This window comes from Macaca thibetana, chromosome 11, assembly GCF_024542745.1.
Source record: "Macaca thibetana thibetana isolate TM-01 chromosome 11, ASM2454274v1, whole genome shotgun sequence".
Taxonomy (NCBI): Eukaryota; Metazoa; Chordata; class Mammalia; order Primates; family Cercopithecidae; genus Macaca; species Macaca thibetana.
The window spans coordinates 66047847-66066046 of record NC_065588.1 but is presented as its reverse complement, the minus strand read 5'-3'; the positions used below and the strand labels follow the sequence as shown (position 1 = coordinate 66066046).

At 39.7% G+C, this 18200-nt stretch overlaps 1 protein-coding gene across 1 annotated transcript in view; it reads right to left on the bottom strand.

Moving 5' to 3' along the window:
- MYRFL (myelin regulatory factor like) overlaps nucleotides 1-18200 on the bottom strand; it is a 115721-nt gene that overhangs the window by 17691 nt on the left and 79830 nt on the right. The window contains exons 14-16 of the mRNA XM_050750009.1: nucleotides 7982-8145; nucleotides 6978-7038; nucleotides 2156-2241 (exon numbers count right to left, since the gene is read on the bottom strand). Coding sequence (XP_050605966.1) covers nucleotides 2156-2241; nucleotides 6978-7038; nucleotides 7982-8145 — 311 coding nt within the window. The remainder of the gene's footprint in view (nucleotides 1-2155; nucleotides 2242-6977; nucleotides 7039-7981; nucleotides 8146-18200) is intronic.

Below are 18200 nucleotides of genomic sequence, written 5' to 3'. Positions count from 1 at the left end.
AGACTCAGTCAGTAGAGACAGAGATAACCTGACTTTGGGGAAGAGATGACCTGACTTCAGGGAAGAGACAACTTGATTTTGGGGAAGATGACCTGAACTTTCCATCCCCTTTTCAGCTCCCCTCTTTGCTGAGAGCTGTTTTCTTTGCTCAATAAAATTATCTGCTTTCATCACCCTTCAATCATCAGCATGACCTCATTCTTCTTAGACGCTGGACAAGAGCTTGGGACTCACCGAGCATGGGTACCAAGAAAGGCTGTATCATTGACCCTTTGCCCTCACCAGTGGTGGGCAGCTGCCCCATGTGACAAAGCCAGGGGTCAACTAAACTGCTAACACTCTGCTGTGCATTGGGCTGCAGATGGCAGAGCTAAAAGCACTAATTAGCACACTAACACCCACTCTGGGGTTTCGGGGTCCCAGGAACTCTTACCAGGGCACTGCCACATTCCCCTTGGGGTGACATGCCTGGACTGGCCACGAGCCTTGCATGGAGCTTGCTGCTGTATCAGCACCTGGAGTGGCCGACCAAACCCTGCACTCACTCTCTCATGTGCTCCCACTCAGCAGCACAGCGAGCCAAGTAGATGGGGCACTGCTGCTGTGAGTCCAGCAAAAAGGCTGAGAAAAATCCTGTGTCACAGTCTTCCCTTCTTTGTTCTCCTACCTTTCCCACGCTCCATCTCCCCATTCCAATTCTAAAATACTCTTTATGATTTGTGTCCAGCATCTGCCTCAACACAAAGCCCAGAAAACTTCTAGGACATCTTTGGACATCTTTTCCATTCTTTGGGGGCAAACCCTGGTTTTGATCCTACTCAGGTGTACCACATGCCAGAAGCAAGATAGTAAGCCTAACACCTACCATCTGCAGTCTTAGTGGTAAACAATATTGGAAATAATAAGATCTAATAAGCATGTTTAAAAAGCAGTCTCTTTACCTTACAATTAGACTTCTTATAACTTTTCTACCGGACTGGGGAATCTGTGTCTCCAGAGAATGCTAAGTATGTCCACTAAGATAGAGGTTCACACTCTTCCTGAGTTGGGAATCCCAGCAGGAGAAGACAAGCACACCTGGGAGAATAAGAAAAGTGCGAAGGCTTCTAATGGGAATTCTAGGTAGTGGTGTCAAATACTTGGGTGTCTCCCTACAGTGGAGTAGCAAGTCACAAGCGAAAACACTAAGGAACAAGAAGGGCACTGATAAAACTACACAATCTTCTATAGCTGGGATGCAGCTTTAGGTCAAGCAACTGGAAGCACTTTGAGACCACAGCTTGCTTTGCCCCTGAGAATAATTGTCTCCCCTAAGACAGGCCCCAGAAGCCAGTCCTTTCCCAGGCTAACAAAGCATTTTTTGAGTGACAGATAAATATCCTTTCACCATGTGAATAGTCCGACTAAGAAAAAACCAGGTGCACTCAAAGGCCCAGAGAAGACAGGCAAGAGAACACAGCAAGATGACCAGGTCTCAAAGGCCCAGTGTGGTGGGGGAGGGGAATCACAGCAGCAGAAGCCCAGAGACCTGAGAAAGGGCCCTGCATTCTAGCAAAGGCCTGCCTTTGCGGGCTGCAGAGGAGGGATGGCATCAAAAATTGCCCAATTTGCATAGCAAATACTGCTGTCCTCACTGTATTTGCTTGATTTAACTGCTTAGTAGATTTGGCTACAATTCCATCACATGGTATATCTTGGTGTCCCTTTGGTGAAAAGTCTTCACTGAAGAATCCAGGAGAGTTACCATAAATATGAGTGACCAAGGGAGAGTGGATTATACTTGATTTCCTATTTACTTCTTTCTCCAAGGTCAACAGAAAAGAAAACAGAATTTGCAAAGCCAAGAAAGATACACACACACACACACACACACACACACACACACACACACGAAAGGCACAGTTTGTTGCTAAACATAGCAGTTAATTGAAAAAAAATCATGTCATATTTAAGGCAGAAAGCCTGTGCTTTTTTCTTCAAAATAAGAGTTTTCAAAAAAGGTTCCCTCATTTCTCCACTATCAAAGTTCAGGGCCTAGTTTAAAGGGCTTCTTGTCTTCGAAGTAAACAGGCAAGTCCCCAGTTCATATGTGATAAAAGAAACATGGGAAGGAACAAAAGAGCTTGACATGGCATAACAGTGAAGTTTTTCTTACCAAAATGCCATCACAGCAATCAGAGTTATAACCAAGGTCTGGAAAACCCAATTAGGACACGCCCGTCTTTTTCCTGAAAGATAAACCTATAAAAAGGTTCAGTAATGAGCAGTGATAAATTAGTAACTCTAACTGTGAGAAGGGAGCCTGGAGAATTGCTCCCAGCATGGGTATTTGCTGCTGTCTTGGGATAGTTTGAGTGCTTGCCTCAATTTACATCTTTCCTCCTCCCTGCCTCTCTGAAAACAACATTCTTTCAAAGTCTATCTCAAGTACCTCCCTTTCCTTGAAATTCCAAGCTACAGCAATCTCCCTTTTCCCAGACATCCTGCAGACAATGATCTTTGCCAGTCATTGGGCACTTATCTTTGCAGTTTTATGAGAAAGGGGGACCTGAGGTGAGATGTTGTCAGACCACAGATGTCCATCTCTTTGAGTAGGATACTTTTGAAAATCAAAAGATCTTCGAGACATGAAGAGATGAATTCCAATGGAATGATTTCAGGTATCATGACAAATGATGAAAATGGTTTTTATAGAATGAAATCCCACTAAACGCTTTTTAAAATTATAACACCAGTATTCAATTTTTCACCTCTATATACAGGTATCTCTGGGCCTGTGTCTTATTTATTCTCATATTAATTCTACAATATTTATTGAGCAGCATTATGTACAACACTATAGGAGACATGAAAATTAGTAAATTATAGTCTCCAGTATGTGAATGAGACAAAACTTTAGGACTGACACATACTGGCATACAAACTTGCATATGGGGAAGCCAAGAGCTACAGAATGACAGCTCTGCAATTGCTGGGGAATCTGGCTGAAGAGATAGGAGTTTTCTGCCCACTTAAATGAGGTGCTACTTAAATATGAGTTTCCTATAAATGCAATAAGGAGTATTATGCCTGCTGCCTTCTGGGGATATAGGATAGAGTCATGCTTTTGGTTATTAGGGTATTAGAATAAAGTGGTAATAGTTTTTAATTGGTTCTTGGTTTAATTTATTGGGTACAATAAGGTGATAATAATTTTAAATTCGTTCTTGGTTTAATTTATTGGGCTAGCTATCTGACTAAAGCAAATGTTCTTCCATGTAGTATAGGGTAGGGGTGTAGGATTCACTATACCATTTTTACCAAATACACTATCCCTTAGGGCTATTGTAACTGAGCCATCTGTAAGTATAGCTGGAAGCTGTTGTGATGACCAAGGAGTCAACGGCTTATACTGTTCTGAGGTCTCACAGAAACTGTTCTGAGGACATCTTAATAGTGTACTGCACAGAGGAGAAACTCAATGAAATTTGTTGAATTGACTGGAATTAAATAGGACTAGTTTCAGGGTAAGTGCTTTCCCCTTCAATCTACCCTCACAGCTACTGAATTATTTTAAGTCTCCATGCTTTTCCTCCAAATCCTTTGGCCTAATATAGAGAAATGGCCTAAGACCTGGAGTCAGACTTAGAGTTGAGTCTTCAAGTTATCTAAATGTCATTGATCCTCATTTTCCTTATCAATAAAATAGGAATAATAAAATAATACCTGCCTACTTTTCAGAGTTATTAGGTATATCCAATAAACAGTGTAATGTCTCTCAAATTAAGGTGTGCATAGAATTACTACGGTGCTTGAGAAAACCCTAAATGCCCTAAATGTAAAATTCTTATTCAATAGGTTTTATTTGGGGGAGAGTAGGGACTGGGAACCTGTAAGAGGTAGGACAATAAAAAGTATTTACCCATGTTCATTTTTTTTTCTTAGATAGGGTCTTGCTCTGTCACCAAGGCTGGAGTGCAATGGCATAATTTTGCCTCACTGCAGCCTCTACCACCTGGGCTCAAGCGATCCTCCCACCTCAGCCTCCCTAGTAACTGCAACTACAGCCATCAAACCCAGTTAATTTTTTAATTTTTTGTAGAGATGGGGTCTCACTGTGTTGTCCAGGCTAGTCTTGAACTCCTGGGCTCAAGTGATCCACACACTCTGGCCTCCCAAAGTGTTAGGATTACAAGCGTGAGCCACCATGCCCAGCCATCTTCATTCTTTCCTTTTCCCTCTCCTCCTCCAAATAGTCAGTGAATTCTTATTTGAATCCTGGGGAGCTTCCTATCTCATCCTGAGTCCTACGTATAGCCAGAATGGCCCACCTACCTCTTGGAGGTGGAGAAAGAGAAGGAAAAAAGAGGAACCCTACTGATTGAATGAGAGCTACATCAGGAGACTTCAATCTTCCTCCAGAATGAACACCATCTTGGCCAGCATTGGGAGCCGTGTGGAAGTAAAGGCAGGGCCCAGTCAGGCTTCTTACCATCTGGTAAGACCCACTAACTGCCCACAGCATCAATTTGCTCATTAACAAGACCCCCACCCTACTCCAGAATACCACTCCCCACTCACACACAAGCATTTCAATGACCCACAGAGTCCCCAAGGAACAGAGGACACCTAGGAGATGGGTGGTAGCATGGAAGTAAAAGTCAACCTCACAGGAAGAGCTCAGATCTCTTAGCAGGTCAGCACAGAGGGAACAAGCACTTTAGTTATCTGTATTTTATTGAGCTCCCTGGACAAGCCTGAAATGAGATTCGCTAAAATATTGAGTTTGAACACATTAATAACAACTATTATGTAGCACTTACTATGTGCTATGCAAATGCTTTACATATATCAATTTATTTAATCCTCACAATAATCCTCTACAACCCTATGAAGCAAGTACCTTTATCAACCCCATTTTAAAAATAGGGAAAATGAGACACAGGAAGGCTAAGTTTCTCTCTCAAGATCACACAGCTAATAAATCACACAGCCAGGAATTTGAACACCCCAAAACTTGGCTCCAGAATCTATGCTCTTAACCGCAATGCTATGCTGCCTCCTTTTTACTGTCTGTTTTTAAAGAAAGGAAACTATACAACTTAGATATTGCTGTTATTCAAAAGGCCTTCATGGCTTCTTTATTTTCAGCCCTATCTTCCACTATCTTCCCTAAACAACTCCCACCTAATCCTTCAAGGAAGCCATTTCCAGCCACCAGACTTTCATTTATGCCATTCCATCTGTAACTTCTCCTTCAATTTCATCGCTGTCTAGCCAAAGCTTACTCCTCCTTTAAGGCTCAACTCTCATAAACCTCCTGACACTCTGAGCCTCTGCAGCACTGATGACATCCACGTACAACTGTTCTTTGTATTTTCTTCCAATCTTCCCTGGCTACAATGCAGTTCCTTAGAAGAGATCTGACTCACCCTTTCTGCCTCCCACAGGCCCTCTACAGTGACAGCAAGAGGTCTCTGAGTTGAATGGGTGCTCTTTAAGGCCTACATGAGTCCCCGACCCTGGGACCACACCTCAGCTTATACCCCACCCACATACCCAAGACGCTGAACCACTTAATGTTTTTTAATGTAAGTTGTCATACTTCAGGGAATATTTTCATACTGGGCTCTCCACTCAGGTATTCATCTGACAAATATTTCTTGAGTGCCTACTTCGTGCTAGTCCTAGTGACATGAGAATGAGGAAGGCAGACACAGAGCCTGCTCTCATGGGCCACATATTCTAGTTAATATTCTGAGATAACTGCAAAATAAAGAGAATCTCTTATTTTGCAAGATGGGAGCTACAGAGATTACAGGTGACCAAACTGCATCTATCAGGGCTGCCATGGATGTGGATACCATTCCCTCTGTCCCACTGAAAATTATTTAGTCCAAAGGGTACCTTTCCTACACAATATTTTTCGTGTTTTGTGTTTATTGAGTAACCTACTAAGTGCTGAGTGCTGTGCAGAGCTGTAGCTCCTTAATCCTCATTTAAATCCTATCAACAATCTGTGTAAATACTATAATTGTCCCTATTTCCCAGTGTGATTGAGTAACTTGCCCCAGAGCAATTCTACATATATTTTTACCTGGGTATTTGTGTTTGTCAATACACTAAGGAGCTTGTCAGCTGCATAATAGTTTACTTGTTTTTAGTAGAAGAATTTTTGAACTCTTTCTGAATCCTTTTAGAATAATCAACACAGTATAGCATGAGGAGTAGAGAGTAAAATGAGGCAGTGACACAAGCATCAGGTCAACCTTTAATAGGGTGTCAGTTAAGGTCATGGATATCCTCCCCAGGGAAGGGCCACCTTTGGGCCACTGCTGGATCAGAGGGAGCAAGCTGAGTTTTGTAGCTACTTATGAAGTGCTGCTAGGAAGGGTGTATTGCAGCTTCTCCCTTACTGATATTTCTCTGTGATGGAGAGGGTGTCCTTCAAGTTAATAAATGATTAACCTTCACTTTAACTATAAATACTATCCTACTTAATAAATGCTTTCTTTATTCATTAATAAAACCATCACATTTTAACCTTTGCCAGCAAGTGAATACCTATTCTTCCATTTGCATATTTAGTACTAAATATCAAAGGGAAAAGAGGGATTTGAGGATTAACTAAAGTCCCTTTGGGATCTCCTAAAGCCAAAGATAAGGGGGTGGGGGTCAAGGCATGTACACAGATCTGGCAGCACAAGGCCATCTGTATGCTGAGGCTGCTGACTTTCGCCTGAAGGGGACAACACAAACAAAAACTTGCAGATAATAATTCTGAGATTAATATATTTTGTACTTGTTTCTCTAAACTTTGCTTTAAAAAGCCAGTTAATATCTACTAGAGGGCTAATATTTAAACACATGTAGTACATAAGGATGCAAACTACGGATTTTCTCAACAAATAAATGAGAAAAAGATTCTTGACTGATTTCTCTAAAGACATTTTAAGTAGAAAATATCATTTCCTTTCATTGTAAATTTGTCTATTTACCTTGTTTTTTTTATGAACAGCCCTTCTTGGAGAAGATGCACTAACGGCTCTGCTAGATTTGCTTTAAAAGAGAGAGAAAATTGGTTACTATTCAAATACCTCTCCAGGAGATATATGACAAAGGCCCAGCCTGTCACTAACACAACAATATGACTTTCTTTTGCAATACAGTGACATTTTGAAAAGGAAAAGTCATGGCAATTGAGAGTTCCTTTTGCGAAAAGGAACTTCAGTAAGTATAACTGAATAAATTAAACATTATATTTCTCTTTTTCTCAAAACTAAACTCCAGGAAATGTGCATTTACCTTCTTAAGCAATTAAGAAAAAAATAACAAAAAGTCTTCCCCTGAGGACCAAACATGGTTTTCTAAATTTAGAAATGACCACTTCTCCTCATTAAAGGAGAAGCCACCCTTATGTGAAAATTTAGCACTTCCTGTAACAACTGCTACTAAACAGATGTCTCCTGGTTTTTTTCCACTTTTAAAACAGCAACAGGGCCAGGCATGGTGGCCCACGTCTGTAATTCCAGCACTTTGGGAGGCCGAGGTGGGTGGAACACCTGAGGTCAGGAGTTCAAGACCAGCCTGGCCAACATGGTAAAACCCTGTCTCTACTAAAAATACAAAAATTAGCCGGGCGTGGTGGTGGGCACCTATAATCCCAGCTACTCAGGAGGTTGAGGCAGGAGAATCACATGAACCTGGAAGAAGGAGGTTGCAGTGAGCCAAGATCACGCCATTGCATTCCAGCCTGGATGACAACAAAACTTACGCTCAAAAAAAAAAAAAAAAAAAAAAAAACCAACAACAGAAAAAAAATAAGAAAGTTATCACATAAGACAATTGTGCTCCAAAATATTCTAAAAGAAAAATGCAGACTTCATTATCAGAAAGTAGCAGTTGCTGTTTGATCAAAAATACCATTTAGATTGATCTTATTCTGGAAAGAGCTCACTCTCTCCTTTCCCCAAATTTCTATGGCAATCCTGGCTGAATGTACCTGATTGTGCTTGCTTCACTGGCTGATGACTTCCAACTACTGAGCCGCTTTAGCTGGGCCAGCTTTCTGTTCCATATTTCTAACTCTTCTATTCTCTCCTCAAGGTTGTTAGTTAGTTTGCACAGTTGCTTCACTGCACCTACATTTTCCATAAAGATCTGGTCCTAAAAGGGAAAAATCAAACAGAGTGCATAAATTAACAATTTGAGATCGACTACAAAGCTGTCCACAGTCCATTCAAAGACAGTTGGAATATACCGTTGAAAATGGTTACAGACACCCACATCTTCAAGTTCATTCAAGATAAATCTGCAGAGGTTTGAAACCTAACGCAGTCTTGCTAAACTGCTGGCTGTGTAGTAAACTGCTTCTGTTCAATTTCCAATAAAATGAAAATATGACCTTGTAACTCAAAAAAGGAGCTGAAGGACATTGGCAAAAGATTTATTTTCAATGGCCATTATTCCATATTTAAAATTCTGAGGCAGGAGAATCACTCGAACCTGGGAGGTGGAGGTTGCAGTGAGCTAAGATTGCGCCATTGCAATCCAACCTGGGCAACAAGAGTGAAACTCCATCTCAAAAAAAAAAAAAGAAAAAGAAAAAAGAAAGTCAGAACAGGCTTCTGAATGTTAAATTTTCTGTTAATCACCAAAATTCCTAGAAAATGACTCCAGTTCTCCCTTGTAAAATGTGCATCAAATTGCTCATATGAGGGAAGAAGGAACAAAGACCTGGGCTTTTCTCTGAGTTCTGCCACCTACTAGATGTGAGACTCCAGACAAAATGCAATAACTTCTCTGGGCTTCCGTTTCTTCATCTATAAATGAGAAGATAATTCTTGAGGTGTCAATATCTGCTTCAACATCCAATGAACTATTGTACACCGCTTATATTGTAGCCTAACTTTGAAGCAATTTTTTTAAAGAAAGCACATATTTCTTCCTGTTCATAAAATGTAATGACACATCAGAAAAAGAAAGGGGAGACCAACCAAACCCAGAGAGTCCAGGCCATCCTCTTCAGCAGCCACACACTTCAGTTGTCATATGAACACATGTGACCATCTCTCAGCCATAATAAAAAGCTGGAAAGCTCTTATCAACTCATATCCCAACCCCATGACCCCTCCTCCTGTCTCTCTCTCTGTTTGCAAGTTCAAAATCCCACAGCACTTTCTGAATTGCAGAGAGGCTGGTCCAAGACTGGGTTCAAGGGCAATAGAGACTGTATTGTGGTTGAGGGTCAAACTCAGGGCTCCGTGCCTTTGAGATTCTTATCATCCAAATTGAAGCTTTGAGGTTTCAAACACTGTAGAGCAATCACTCAGAAAGAATCAAAAGCTGAACATTCCAGATTCAAGGCTTAGCGTATGAAGTTCAAAAACAGATGTATCTCATGATACACTGGAGAACTCTCTGAAACTCCCAGAGCAGCCACACAGATCTGATAAGGCCCCTGAACACCCCGTACTCTCCAGTGTTTGAGACCTCACTCCCATAATTACCTATGATAAAAATGCCTTTCCTCAAGGCCAGTCCAAATCCCACCATACCCAGTATCTCCCAGAGACCACTAGTCAGAGAGCACCCGTCACTCTACAACGTCCTCAAAGCATGTTCAATTCTATCAGCTGGCCATTTGCCTTGTATCAGATGTTATGTGTCTGTCTCCCACCTGGATCGTGAGTTTGTGGAGGGCAGAATTATGTTGATTGATTTGCATATCTCACCAGCATTTAGCACACGCCTTTGCCCACAGGAAATGCTCAGTAAGAATGGACACAAGTGAATTGAAAAGGGCTATGAGTTAGCAGCTTATGGAAGCAGAAAACCTTCGCACATGGGATGCAAAGTGACCAAAAGCTTGATTTCTGAGGACTATGTTTGCTTTAAGAAAACTTACCAAAAAAACACAAAAAAATCCAACAACAAAAAAATCAGACTTGTTTTGGCTTCTCAAATGTCATCAGAAAACCCTACATTTTTTCTGAAGTCTTACCATACATCCTTCAAAATCCATCCAAATAACAAATTGATAAAACCACTCTGGAGTAGAATTTGGCAATATCTAGCAAAATTACATATATTTTTATTTTTGAGCCAGTAAACCCACTTCTAGGAGTTTATTCCATAGATCTCCTGGAGAAAAGTAAGATATAAAAGAGACCACAATCAAACCAAATGTCCATTAATAGGGGAATTGATAATAAACTGTGGTACATTTGCATAGCAGTATACTATGCAACTGTAAAAAGAAAGGAAGAATATCTCTATATGCTGTTATGGAGCAAAGTCTGTAGTATAAGAAGAATACAAAACATATCTACATTAATAAAATGAAGAATAAACCAAAAACTAACTTAAAATTGTTACACATAATGGAAAGGAATAAACAAGATGGGTGAAATGGATAGAACCCAGATTCTCTGAATGTACCTTGTTTTATGAATTTACCTTTAGAATATGCGGGTATTTTAAATACATATAAAAACTAAACAAAAATTTTAAAAACATCCCCTAGAAATAGAAGGCAAAATAAAACAAATAAGCCTAATTGGGTATTGAGTTTCTGGTTTAACCTTACAGAGAAGATTGATATTAAGTGACTTCAAAACATAGTAATTTGACTGCCCATTCCCAGAGAGAGAGACCCTAAAGACAAAAAAATAAAAATTTAAAAAAAAAGTCAACCAGCAAGGGAATCTTAATTTCAATAATCATACTGTTAGTAATAATAGTGATGGAGTATACATGCATAGACAGCACACATTTGGATAAAACAAATACATAGTTAATAATGCTATAAACCAAGATTTTTAGCATTTAAGAAAAGAGATATAAACATAAAATTAAAACACTTAGTAAAAGCCTAGCAAATCTAAATTTAAGTTAGAAATATTAGTATGAATTCCTGATATATTTCATTTCTTAAAAGAAAAAGATATTTTCTAGCTATGTTAAGTAAAAGGACTGGAAAAAAAACTTCCCACCTACTAACAATGAAGACTCCTCATTGTAGTCTCTAAATACCATTCCCAGTGAAAGGACCCAGATTTTGGATACTTTTCCAGATTTGGGGTAGGATATGTCTGAGGTGAACCTGGAACTCTTCCAGATTTGGGGTAGGATAAGTCTGAAGTGAACCTGGAATATCTTCCAATATGAGAAAATAAGGAAGCTATCATAGAGTACTGTGGTTGGGTCAAAATGACTCAGGAGCTAACTGAAGAAGTTCTCATTGGCCAAAGATAGAACATCGAAGGACTAATAACCATGAGAGAACAAAGAATCAAATGTGCTTTAAAAGCATCCAAAATCCTATTCAATTTTTAAAAATAGTTTATTATTTACCTTTGGGAGACATTAAGGGCTTAACTCATTTTTTAAAAATCTTGTAAATAAAATAATAAAATTTTATCCTGCCTGTCCTATATAAAATCTATATATTTGAAAGTTCATTTAAGAAGAATTCCAGATAATAAATTCCAGAGAATAAATAAAGAAGAAATGATAGAATATCACTGTTTTACAACCCCTAATGGAACAATAAATCTAGGCAATAATCCTCAATGTGTACTAAAACTATTGCAGGTATTTGTTTCTTTGTTTTATATATACATATGTAAAAACAATTGGGGAAATTTCAACACCAACTGGATTTGATACTATTAAGAAATTACTGTACATTTTTCGGTGTGATAATGTTATAGTGGTTCTGGTTTTAAGAGGCCATTTTTCTTTTAGAAAAAAAATTGAAAATCTATAATAAAATAGTATGATGTTGGAGGTTGCTTTAAATAATCCAGTTGGTGGGAGAGGGTAATTGGTGAGTGATTTAAATAAAATAAGATTGGACAAGAATTGATATGAATAACTGGGGAATTTAAGTGAGGCATACATGGGGTTTCATTACTATTCTCTCTGGATTTTTATACATTTGAAATTTTTCATTAAAAGTGGTTTGTTTTTTTTTTTTTTTTAATCACAAAACAAAAACAAAAATCTCCTGACAAAAGCCCTTTTAAATTTTCTAATCCTGGTACTGGTTTTCCTTTACTCTCAAATTTGTTGTAATAAAAATAAGGCAGAAATTATGAAGATAGAAACAGCATTCTACGATTCCAAATCATAACAAATGTTAAATCATTATTTACTATGTTTACCCTGTAGAGAGCCTTACACTGTAAATACAGCTGTATTATTTACAGTAGATCACACGGTCAGCTGATGTCCACCAGCAGCCCAAAACAGATTTGCAGCCGTCCTCTCTGACCCCTCCCGGCACCCTGCTCACTGGCAGGCAATCTACCATGCAGGACTGTCAGTTCCGCATCCTAAATCTCGCAAAGCCACCACTTCTCTCCATCCTCACTGACACTACTGATATTCTTTTTTTTCCCTTGGTAACCGGCTTCTTCTTCTTTAAAAAAAAAATTGCTTAATACATTAATTTGTGATTTCACTCAAGCCAAAGCAGACTATGGAGAATGATAATAAAGTCACCTCTAAACCGCAGTTAAGTTCTTTCTGCAGTGTTTTCCTCAACAGGACTTTCAATACTGCCTCATAGGCTATAAGCAATGGCTGCAATTGCCTGGTTACTTGTCAATAATGATAAAAGGTCAGCTTTAATTTCTCCAACTCAAATTTGCCAGTACCATATATCTTACAGGTGGATCCAATAGGCAAGGAGATAATTCATATGTTTTCCTATTCAAGAGGAAATAAAAGTGGAGAGGAAATTTACTACCACTTTCCTGATTATAATTATGGCTGGCTCTGACTTTATGGATCTATCCAATAGTAAATTACTGAAAAGTAAATTTCCAATACATATTATAGGGGTTGACACTTACTGAAATATTTGGAGTTCTGACTTCTGTCCCCCATTGTCAGAGTGAAGCCAGTATAAATATGTTCAAAACTATAATCCAGAGTTTTTCTGAAAATGTTCTTTTCTATGCAAGTGATTAGGTCTATATGAGCAGATTTGAACCAAGAACCCATATCACAGACGCCTGAGGAACTTTTTTCTAAATACACATGTCTGAACCCCATGTAGAATCTTGGATTCATGGGCAAGACACATTAGCTCACACTTGTAATCCCAGCACTTTGGGAGGCCAAGGTGGGAGGACTGCTTGAGGCCAGGAGTTCGAGACCAGCCTTGGCAACAGAGTGAGACCCCATCTCTACAAAAAAAAAAAAAAAAAGTTTTAAAGAAGTTTGGATCCATTAGGGCTGAGGGGCATTTTGAAAAGTCTCCCCATTTGATGCTCATCCTTGACAACTAACCATTTTGTAATTGAACCCAATTAATTATTGTACTTTGTCCAGCTATTAACGGTTTTAAATGGGGTCCACTACCTCAGCTGAAACACAACTTTACAGTTGTGATGTAAAAATGGTTAAATCAGCTTGCTACCAAAATTTGCTAATGAGATTGTGAAGCAAAAGGTGGCAACTGCTTCAATTCACCTAAGAATCTTTTACTCACTGAGACTTGCTATGGAGTTAGGGTACCTATGGACAGAATGAGCATGTTTTCTAAATGGGCACTAGAGGCACACCAGCAAGTGTATTGCACATGAAAACAACAGGAAAGCATTTGTGAAACCAGAGCTGTTAGTGAGCTCAGAGCAGGTATCCCTTATCTAAAATTCATCTTTCACTACAGCCTCCTTCACGCTCTATGCTCTCACCATATTGAACCATTTGCCATTCACTGAACACGGCAGGATTCCTCTAGCCTCTGGATCCAGCACATGCTGCTTCCTCTACCTGAATCACCTGTCCTCCCCTGCTCCCATCTTCCTTAAACTTGGTGTTAGATTTACCTGGAGAGTGGGCTCACCTGGACAGGGCTCACATCTCATCCATAGTTGGCACGCCAGCACAAACTAATAACTCAGTACACATCTAATGATTAAATGAATATTCTTACAGGTGGCTCATGGCATGAGGCACTGAGAGGTCATAGTGTTGCTCTCTAGAGAAATCAAGACAGTACCAGCTTCAAGTTTATTCTTTTATCTGAAGTTTCTCTCAGAGAAGCAAAAAACAAAACAAAACAGAACAAAAACAAAAAACAAAGAAAACACCTAAGGTCCAAATTCCGTTTTCATGTTGGGAAATGCCCATGGAAATGTGAGCGAATTAAACAAACACTAGTGTTTATCATCTAGGGCAATGGGCTGGTGATTCGATGATATCTAACAAACCAGCTTCTACCCAGATTAGGTCCTGTCCTCTTTGCGACAAGATTAGCTCAGGAAACAGTTGAAAGCCCTTGAGTTCCCTCTCACCCCACCCCCTCCAGGAAACCCCTGGACTCGGCAGAACACAGCCTGGAAGTTCCTGGGTCCATTGCAGGTCTAAAGATAATGTACCCAAGACATTGGGGCACAGCCAGGCAGAGGAGCTGATTTCTTCTCTCTTTGGAAGCTACAATTCACCCTTTATTTAGCGACACTGAGCGAGGGTAACTTAGCCTGATGGCAAAGCAAGCTTCAAGAAGTTGAAATAGGCCCTTATTTCTTTCCTCATAAGACAGCATTGCAGACTTGAAAATCTCTCCTTATGGTAAATGATGCATCTGGTGTTGCATGGACTGATGTTGTATAATAAAACCATGGGAATAAAATAGCCTGTAATTGAGCATTGTAAAAATGATTGCCAAAGGGAGAAAAACTGTCTTTAGCCAATGGGTGTGTCTGGCAATTGTTTGGGCTTTGAATAAACTCAGCTTTAGATTTTTGTCCAGGAGTTGATTTTGTGGAGAGCGTACTGGGCCCTGACATGGATTTAAAAAAACAGAATCCTTAAATCAGAAAAGCAGGCTGCTGGGATGGTGTGGAAGCTCAGACTTCCAGGTGGCTTTTCAACAGGTCTCTGGAGGACGGGCTTCTCTAGCAAGCATATTTCTCTTGCAAAGAGGACATATCTTGGACTCATTTTTCTTCCGCTTTACATGGAAAGAGCACAAGATTCATAAAAGTGTTTAAAATTGTGTGCAGTATTGTTGCCCTTTGTTTGCCTTAGAAGCCTCATTTAATTTTTATTATTTTTAGATAAGTGCAATTTTCTGTGGAAAGGGCTTGAGTGTTTGACTGAGACAAGTTTCCAGTTGAACTAGCAAATATCAGAGTTTGTTATAATTCTTTGATTTCTTGTCTTACCAAGATGATTAACAAGCTCCTTTTGAAAGCAGTGACTTTGTCTTGTGACTCCTCAGGACCAACTCAGGACCTGACACATGCACCTCAATATTCAATTGATGACCCCAATCAGTAGTTCTTTATTAAGCACCTACGATATGCTAGACACTCATGTGAGTGCAGGGATAAAACAATTAGATAAAGTAGACAGGATCTCTGTCCTCATAGAGAATATTTTCTAGTGGGAGAGATTGACCAATAACAAGTAAACCACAAATAAACAATAGAGTTCAAAGGTGTAATTAGCACTAGGAAGAAGCTAACAAGGCATTGAAATAGAAAATAATTGTCAGTCTCTTAAGCTGTTACTATAGACTTGGTATATTAATTTTATTTTTGAAAGTACCAGGAAAAAATAAAATAATAGAGTCAAGTGAAAAGTTATATTCTCGTCCTGAAAAAGACAAGTTAACCCAATAAAACACTGAGTCAAACCATTCACAGAAGGAAAAACCTAACAGCTAACATAAGAAAGAGATGCAAAACTTTATTACTAATCAGAGAAAGGTAAATTAAAACAATATGATGCCCCTTTAACTCAATCAGAATTGCAAATTTTAGAAAGTCTGATATGTTAGGTGTTGAGGATACAGAGAAACAGTAAGCCTCATGCATTGCTGTTGTTAATGAGAACTGAGCAACAGGAGGCAGTATTTTATAAAATTAAGTCTGTGTGTATCCTGCACCCCACTCCTTGTATTTGTTCCAGAGAGCGCCTCACATCTCATCTCTCTCCTCCCCATTTCCTTATTGATCCTATTCATTCACTTGACTTGACACTGTGCTTGCCCCATGTTTTCCTCCTACTTTCATCCAATCCTCTAAGCCCTCACAGGTTCTCTTCTTCCTTTACAGGCCCTAACTGGGTGTGTTCCTCAAGGTGTTGCTTTCAGTTCTTTGGTTCTTTCTGTTTCTTATTCCATATAAACTCGAAAGCCCATAGGGCCAAGAAGGTAACAGGTAGCCATGATGTGAAGGCACATGAAGCCTCACTGGAGGAGCCACTTCCTAGCCCAAGTGCCCAGCCCTTCTGATATTTCAAAGAAGCCATAAATCTGATATTTTTATGAAGATCTCCTAATTTTTAAAAGTAGGGAACAAATCTGAAATGTTTTAAAACACTATGGGGGAAAAAATGTCTGCAACCCAGACTTGGCCACAGGCTTGCAACCTGTGACCTATACCCATAAGCTTTCCCTTCTTATTTAATATCTTCATCCGTGGCTGCAGCTTCCTCTCTACCCTAACTGCCCCCCCAAGTTCTACACTCACGGTCTCCTTCCGGAATTTTTTTTTTCATCTGAATGTCCAGTTGACATCTCAAAGCCAAAATTGACCTTATCTTTTCCTCAGAAAATCACTTCTCCTTCAGATTTCCTTAAGTTAATAAAATCACTTCTCTTCCTTTCATGGAGATTTAAAAACTCAGGCATTAATATACACGAATTTTTATCAGGGGTATCCACAATGTATCAGATACTGTATTAATCAACACAGCATTGATGAGGCAGATTCTCTGACTTCAGGAGTCTCACAGTCTAGTGAAGGAGAAAGATAATGGAATGAGAATGGCAGTACAATGTGATAAATACTCTAGAAGATGTATATGCAGAGGCCTATGGCACTACAGAAACAGGATCAACCATGGCATCACAGAATTCATTAATTCATGTTACCAATATTTGTTGAATTCCTACAGCACTTGAAGTTCTGGGGTAAAAGCCACAATAAAGTGTTGGATAGTTTTAAAAAGCATAAATTTCTGTTCTCATACAACTAATAGGAGAGACTGGCCAAAAAAAAAAAAAAGTTTGTGAATAAACAAGATGATTTCAGTTAGGGGCAAATACCCTCCAGGCTGCCCTGTACAAGTTCACAGTTTGTTTACAGCACAGAGGCCCAACCAACGGGATGGATAGGGTCGGCAGTAGCCAGAGGAGGCACCTTTTAAAATTAGAGCAAAGGCACTACACTTTCTCACAGTGGCCCTGACTCTTAGAAACAAAATGAAACCAAGTGATGCAGGGACTATTTTAGATGGGGTGGTTAAGGAAGACCTCGGCATTGAGGTCCAAATGATGAGATCATCTGAAGAGTCTTTAGGGCTGAGAACCACTCAAAAGAACACATCTGAGGCAGAAACATACTTGGCAGGTTTGAGGAACAGAGAGAGGGAGGGGCTGGCAAACAAAAGGTACCTGCGTCCGGGAAAGGGGAGCAGTGGAAGTTACTGGAGAGAGATGAAAGCTAGGCAGTACAGGGAAATGCCAGGCTTTGAAGGAATATGTAGGAGTTTTCAGTGCAAAGTGTTGAGCAGTAGCAAAGTCTTCCAAGGTAAGGACACAAACATATCATATTCTGAAAGGGCCCAGCTTATTTGAGAAAAGGTGAGAAGGTCATTTAGTCTGGCTGCACTGAAGGCATCATGGGATTAAGGGGTTATGGGAGCATTAGGAAACGAGTTAGAAAGAGAAGACTCCATCCAGATTGTGGAGGGGTTATGACAGTCTGTAGCCAATAAAGGGCCAGTGGGAAAGGGAGATTGTATGATCAGAGATTTGTTTTGCTTTGTTTTTAAGGAAGATAATTCTACTGGCGGCTAGCAGGTCAGTTAGGAGATCATTATAATAGTGTGGGAGAAAAATGGAAAGAATAAAGAAAATAAAGAAGAGAACTCATATACGAAGATATTGCCAAAGGAAGAAAAATAGGACTGAGTGTGTAACTGCATATCTTGGACAAGAAAAAGAAAGGTTTGAGAGGCCATCTGTCCTCCTTTGGCCACACTTTCAGTCCCCAAGGTCCATCATGTCTTCCTTTGCTTGCCTCTCAAGGCTTCCCCCTTCTTTTCCATCTGTGAACCTCTGCCCTGTCTCCAGCTTTCTTCTTTCCTTCCTCTGAGCTGATGTAGTGCTTTATTTATGCATCCCCTAGTATTTCTCACATTATAACTTAGAGCTTTATTACTTGTGTACCTGTCTTATCATCCCCCTCTTAGAC